Genomic DNA, 6,520 nt, shown 5'->3' on the forward strand with positions numbered 1-6,520 from the left:
GATTCCACACACACAAAGGGGGAAAATACCGGAGTTGGGCCTGAGCAAAACAGAAAAACTTGCTTGCGTTAGGAAAGGTTTTTGTTCAAAACGCATTACCTGTTTAAATACTCGTCTTGTTTTAATGTTCTCTAAAACGAAAGTTCAAAACGTCTATAGCAGGCTAGCCTCTAAATTTGGGGGCGAATCTTTTCTAGTATTTTGTGTCTCTTCTTCTTCTAAGCCTCTTGTGATTTAGATGGTGCATGCCATGGACCCGTCCTGCCTTATTTCCAGGACGATTCGAATTTTGGCATGAATCCTCTGTATCCTTGATATCTCCTGAGGATTCCTTTGCACGTGGCGGCAACTCCTTGATGTCATCTGATTATCTTGGCGCATTTGAAGTAGACATGTTCTCCCTACGCCTAACCCTGGAAAGCCGCAGCCGGGTATGATCTATCCTTCTTCTTCCTCACCGTCGAGCTGCTCCGGGAACTCGCGCCCGAGCCACCGTTACTCTTGGGAGGAGCGAGCTTGGCCGATGCCATCTCGTCGGGGAGGTCGTTCCACTCTGTCGCGGCGCGGCGGTTCTGGAAGGACGTGCCTGAGATTGTCCTCGACAGTGGTGGAGGAGGGGGGCCGCCTCCGTTCATGGGTGGCAGGTTCGCGACGGCGGCGGTGGGACCTGGGATCGGAGGTGGTGCGGTGGCTCTGTCAGAGGACAGGGACTGCTGCTGCCCGCCGATGGACAGAGGGCCGACGGCGCGACGAACGATCCAGGCCGAGTCCGGGCGGAGCTTGATGTAGTACCCCTGCAGCGGCTCACCGTATCGCTCGAAGCCGCGGGCGGCGTACCAGCGCATGCCCTCCTCGTTGTCGGTCCAGACGTGAGCGTAGATGTGGCGGAGGTTGACGTCGGGGGAGGAGTTTGCGGCCGCGGCGACGAGGTGGTCTACCACGGCGGTGGCGAGGCCATGGGAGCGGTAGGGGGAGAGTAGGGCGAGGGACTGGATGTAGAGGGCGTGTTCGAGGCGGGTCGGCGTAGGTGTCGCGGAGGGAAAGGGGGAGGGTTCGATGCGGGCTACGACGCCGCCGACGACGATTTCCTGGGAGAAGTTTGTGGTGGGTTGGTCGCGCCAGGTGACGACGCGGGAGAAGGGGCCCGTTAGAGCCGCGGCGTAGAAGGTTTCTGGGTAGGCTACTGGGAGGAGGAGGGAGTTTATGCGGCGGAGGGGTTGGAGGTCTTGGTCTGAGACGGGGCGGATCGAAGCGCTTGGGTGGAGGGGAGTCGAGGCTGGCGGTTGTGATGTTTGCGGTGTCGTTGCTGGAGGTGAGGTTCTCGGTGGTGTCGTCGTTGTTGTCGCCGTCGTCACTGAGGATTTAGGAGGGGGAGGTGGTGGTGGTGTTGATGTTGACGATGGTGGGGGTTTGGTCGTGGGAGGAGGGGCAGCAGACGTTCCATTCGATGACGGCGCGGGGGCGTACTTTGACGCTGGGGGCGGCGGAGCGTAGGATGGTTGCTGGCGGGGTTGGAAGAAGGATTTAATGGAGGACTGGGTCGGAGGTTGCTTCATTGTCGTGGTCTGGGGGAGAGGCATGCCGTGTGTTGGGCGGAGGATCGTTTCGTTTGCTTGGCTTGTGAATGAGGGAAATGTATTCCTAGGTGAGTTGTCGAGACTGGAGGGAGGATGGCGGGAAAGAAAGTGTGGAGCAGCAGGGTAGCAAGGTAGATCAAGCACTCGAGCTGGAGGGATGTTACTCTATGAAATAATTCCCGAACGGACAGGACTTCAGATGCGCGTGCGCGTAGGCGTGAGCAGTTACACGCGTGCAGTACCTAAAGAGCCTGGTTTGGGATGTGGTGATGTCTTGTTTCCAATAATCCGGCGACGACGAATGCAGGGAAAGGGGAAAAGGGGAGTTGGACAAGAGGTAAAGGAAGTCACTTGTCTCTAAATGGTTGCGACTTTTTTTTTTTTTTTTTTTTTTCGGGATGCAGGGCAGGTAGACGGTTCCTTGCAGCGAGACGGAAGGTGGTGCAAGTCGTGACTCGGTTTAGGTTTGGTGCCTCCCTCTCCCTGGGCTGTCTCTGGAAAGGATACAGGTACTCCATAGTCCGTACACCCTCAGAGGCTCAGACGGACAGATGCGTTCGGTCAGCACCGATAGTAACTTACCTTACTGTGTGTGTATGGGTCTAAGAGATGCGGTCAGACGCGGCTCTAGAGGCTCTGGCGGGAGAGCGACGGCTCCACCGTGTCGTCCCTGGAGCAATTGCAGGGTGACGAATGCCAGAGGCGGTGTTGTGCTAAAGATATCCCGTACATGGACTCCGTATTCCGTACTTGTATATAGAGGGCAGCGAGACCGACTAGAGGGCACCTGAGAGTGGTAGTGCTAAAACTACTGCATGAACTTCAGCGACTGATGGATGGCTAGACTCTGTGAACGAATCATGGAACAATAGTGAACCCCTGGCAAACCGCCGTCTTGACTCGACAATGACGATGTCTGCAGCATACTTACCAGGGTGTTCTCTTGGATGGAGGGAGTGTATCGGCGAGGGTAAAAAACGAGGGACGGTTGCAAGACCTTAGACAGTAAAGAGAGCCCAGCGAGATTACCTTAGGTCTGATCAACCATCAACACAATACCTAGTAGGTGACTCGGTCTCTTCCCAGGAACTGGATGCTGCTCTGGAGTACAGCTGGAGAGCGTGAAGTGGATGATGAACCAAGTGGCGCTCACCATACACTGAGTCTCTGTTTCTACAGCTTGCACTAGGTCTGCCATTTTCTTTCTTGCTATTATCAGTACTCTCTTTTACTGTTCCCTGAGTATTACACTCAAAGTATCTCGGCCAGAGAGCAATGCGGATAGTAGTGATCAGCATAGTAGTTGTTGACCGGTATTTAGCCCTTGGACCCCTGTGCACCTTGGCCATGGTACCTAGGCGAAAAGGGGACTAAAGTCAGGCACATGCATGCGCCGATGGGGTCACTGTATCCGCTCTGTGGTTTCTACGACGGGATCCTTGAATTGGATGGGATGACATACAAGCCCGTCGCCCTGTTCTGCGAGTGTGTCTGGCAGAGTGGATGTAACTGAGAGTACATTGGTGCATTGGGGTGTAATTCTGTTGATATCTGCAGATGTTCTGGGTGCCGTGTAGGATCGTAGGATGTCGTAAGGTCAGCCTAGGGAAAGTCAGCACCGCTTGATGTTTTCTCTTTGGACTCTGGTTTCGATTCCAGGAAGGGCCATTATGCTATGACGGATGCTATCCAATTGGCAATTGAGAATATGGCGCCTTGTACTTGGTTACCTTATCCGTTGCCTTTACCTTACCATAAGGTATCCAATGTAAGGTAAGGCGAGGAAGGTACTGAGGTGGAGGTTGGCCATTGAGTTCCTGCTCCAGATGTAAGTGGTTGTGAGTGAGGCGGCCCGCAGATCGACGTTGACACTTTTGGGAAGTTGCTTCCGGACTTCTTACCAAAGTCGCTCTTTCCCGCAATTCCCTGGCCAAAGATGCCTGAGCAATCTGCTAAGGTAATCCGGAAAACCCACCCAATTCGCATTCTCTCCTTCTCCAATCCCCCATCAACTACCTCACCTCACATTTCACCGGGCTTCGAGAGGATCTTACCTTGCTTACCTTGCCCCGAGCAATTCTCTCCCTATCATCTTACCCGTTAAACCAATTACCTTACTTTCTCCGCCAGTCAACCAACACCGACGTTGGCCGCGCCCATCGGATTCTCTCGCCTCGCACCTTCAACCCCCCGTCCTATCCAGATTCGGCATAGGGCCTCTCGCGTGGTACGACAAAGGGAAAGTCGACCCCCTAGCTCATCGGAGACAACCTACCTACACCTTAACCGCAAATCCTTGTGTTCGTTGCTTGTTCGCCATCGCTGTTGCACCCTTATTACTTCAGCAAAGCAAGGTTCCGAAACTTTTTTCCCCCTCTAACCCTTCCCTGGCGGCGGCGTCGGTCGGTTGTTCGTTCTTTCCATTTGCTCAGCTTGACCTCATTTCCCCTGCACTGCACCTGCCGCTACTACGACTTGCTCAGTGCTCACCTCACTGCTGCGGCTGCTGAACCACCCGCCCCTCGACCGGCCGTGTGGCACCTTATTTTAGTTACCCGTCAACCCGATTCAGATTCCACAAACCACATTTCTTCCTGCACACGACCACAAAGCTATCCGCCCTCCGAGGCTGCGATCACGACGGCATCTTACTCCCTTCAGCCTCTGTGCGCCGTTCCGTCGGCCTCGTCGAGATGGCTTCCAACACAGGAAAGGCTGGAGTGATTGTCGCTCCCGACGACGCTGGCAATATGGACAAGCTTGTAAGTCTTCTTCCATCCCCTGCCCTCAACCTATGTTTACCTCCGTCCTCCCTCCCCTTCCTTGCCCAGATTCACTCAAACCATCGCGGCCATTCCATTCTACGAATCGCTGCGGCTGGACTGGACTGCTGTTCGCTGTGGTCGATGACTTGACGTGATGCTGACCATAGTCTGTAACTGGGCAACAGGCACACGCTGTCCTCGACGATCTCATGTACAACATTGTCCATGACCTGCTGCTCAAAGTCCACCGCGACGAGAAGATGGCGAGAGCGTCCACCGCTGCCATTCGTGTCGAGAAGCTGGCTTCCGATGCATCAGAGAGCTCTACCCCCGACTCGAAGCCAGACGTGCGAATAGAAACCGACGCTGCGATATACGAAGACGGCAAGGTTCTGCTCAAGGGCAACCCGCTCAAGACCACATCCGAGATCCTGTGCCCCAGATGCCACCTGCCTCGCCTGCTCTACCCGACCGATGGCAAAGGCGCGCGAAAGCCCGATCCGAGCGTCATCTACTGCAAGAAGCACCCCTACATTGACAAGCCCGGCTACGACATCTACGGACAGACCTGGGTTCAGCCTGGCCCCGGCCGCGGTAAGAAGAAGAAGGACATGAAGCCCGATCCGAACATCGAGTCTGCCGGGCCCGGAGAAACGCGACCAGCCAACGTGCTCTCTTTTCCTTCCGCCACCTGCAGCAAGTGCAAACGATGCATTCTTGTCACCCGTCTCAACAACCACATGGGCTCCTGCATTGGCAACAGCGGCCGTAATGCCAGTCGCGCTGCGGCGGCAAAGATTTCAAATGGTAGCAATGGCGCTAGCCAGCACGACGGAACGCCCCCATCGAGCCAGAAGGCTACACCGGCGCCTGCATCGCGGGCCTCGAGCCCTAAGAAGCGCGACAGCGAGGAGGTGGCGGCACCTGAAGACGAGGACGAATCGGGAGACAGCCATAAGAAGAAGAAGTTGAAGTCGACACCCTTGATGACAAAGAAGGTCATCCTTAAAACAAAAGGCCCTAAGAAGGAAAAGGTGAAGACGAACTCACTTTTGAGTCGTGAGGCAAAGGCGGACGACGGCGACAACTCTACCGTTGAAGTCGCGCCAAAGAAGGAGAAGAAGGAGGCCAAGGGCATTAGTCCGGCCAAGAAATTGAAGCTCGGTGCCGCCAAGCCGCCCCTGTCCTCGCCGTTATCCAAAAATGGCCGGAACGGAAAAGAAAAAGAAAAGGACGAAGATGCAGAATCAGAATCGTCTGGCACATTGTCGTCGCCGCCACACTAGAAGCCTGGAAGCACGACGAGCGGCACAATGGGCGGCAAAACGACCTGCGCAACGAGCAGCACAAAGGCCAGCTCAACAACCAGCGTCAAAAGAACGACTGGCTGTGGTCTTAGGAGACCAAGCGAGTTGTTGGCTGTGAAGGGCACATCGGCGCCTTCGTCAGTCAAACGTTCACCTCCACAACCGCAATCGCAGTCGCGGCCAACTCGACAGCGACTGGCGTCTGTGTCAAGCACCTCCTCCTCCCAAAGCAACTCTTCTGGTCGTTCTGCTCCACAATCGAACTCGCCGACATCTTCGCAAGACACGGTTCGATCCACGGGACGGGTTTCAAGGCCCAGGACCACTGGAGGTCGAACGCCTCCAACTCAAGGCGGAAAGCCCGCCAAAAGTCAATCTGCCGTTCAGGCCCAGCCGCCAGCCCGAGGTAAAAAGAGAGCCTCGGATGAGCACGAGAAACAGGTCAACAAACGGCGTCGCTCTTAATGTCGCTCCTTTGTATTCACTACCACAATTTTTTCTTTCTGTGTCCCGGGCCCGGCTTCAGATATCAGCCGGGATGGGCGTACCTTACTCCTCTGGGCCGCATTCTACGACGAAAGAATAGGTCGTGGGACTGGCCACTGAGCCGGGTTCCCAGCCGTTTTCTCTTCTTTTTCTTTATGTACTCATCAAAAATCTGAAGCCCTGGTCGACGAGAAGATCGATATTCGATACACGATACTCAACAATGCATGGTCAGGGAGTCAGTCGGGGAAGGTCTTCTAGGAATGAGGAGGTTTCCTCCCTCCATACTCGTGTGCATCGCCTGGCGAGGCGGATGGCGGCGTTTAGAGATTGCGGCTACATTTTATAGGCATTGTGACAAATGACATTGATTCCCCCAAAATTG

The 6,520-nt window shown here is 55.0% G+C and overlaps 2 protein-coding genes across 2 annotated transcripts; one reads left to right on the forward strand and one right to left on the reverse strand.

Moving 5' to 3' along the window:
* Positions 1-166: 166 nt before the first annotated feature.
* Positions 167-1,956, reverse strand: BDZ83DRAFT_611509 (acyl-CoA N-acyltransferase). The gene has a single exon (XM_060507661.1). It carries the CDS (start codon positions 1,578-1,580, stop codon positions 408-410), a length of 1,173 nt encoding a protein of 390 aa, XP_060367961.1. The 5' UTR covers positions 1,581-1,956; the 3' UTR covers positions 167-407.
* A 1,296-nt stretch (positions 1,957-3,252) lies between these two features.
* On the forward strand, positions 3,253-5,628 carry BDZ83DRAFT_649259 (transcriptional activator; the record flags this gene model as incomplete). Its single annotated transcript, XM_060510256.1, has 3 exons — positions 3,253-3,350; positions 4,150-4,339; positions 4,510-5,628. 3 exons carry the CDS (start codon positions 3,253-3,255, stop codon positions 5,626-5,628), a joined length of 1,407 nt encoding a protein of 468 aa, XP_060367962.1.
* Positions 5,629-6,520: the final 892 nt, after the last annotated feature.

Source organism: Colletotrichum acutatum (genome assembly GCF_030867785.1).
Source record: "Colletotrichum acutatum strain CBS 112980 chromosome Unknown BDZ83scaffold_21, whole genome shotgun sequence".
Lineage (NCBI taxonomy): Eukaryota > Fungi > Ascomycota > Sordariomycetes > Glomerellales > Glomerellaceae > Colletotrichum > Colletotrichum acutatum.

Excerpts from the sequence above, each read along its gene's own strand:
- BDZ83DRAFT_611509 (XM_060507661.1), bottom strand. The coding sequence starts at position 1,580 with ATGCCTCTCCCCCAGACCACGACAATGAAGCAACCTCCGACCCAGTCC.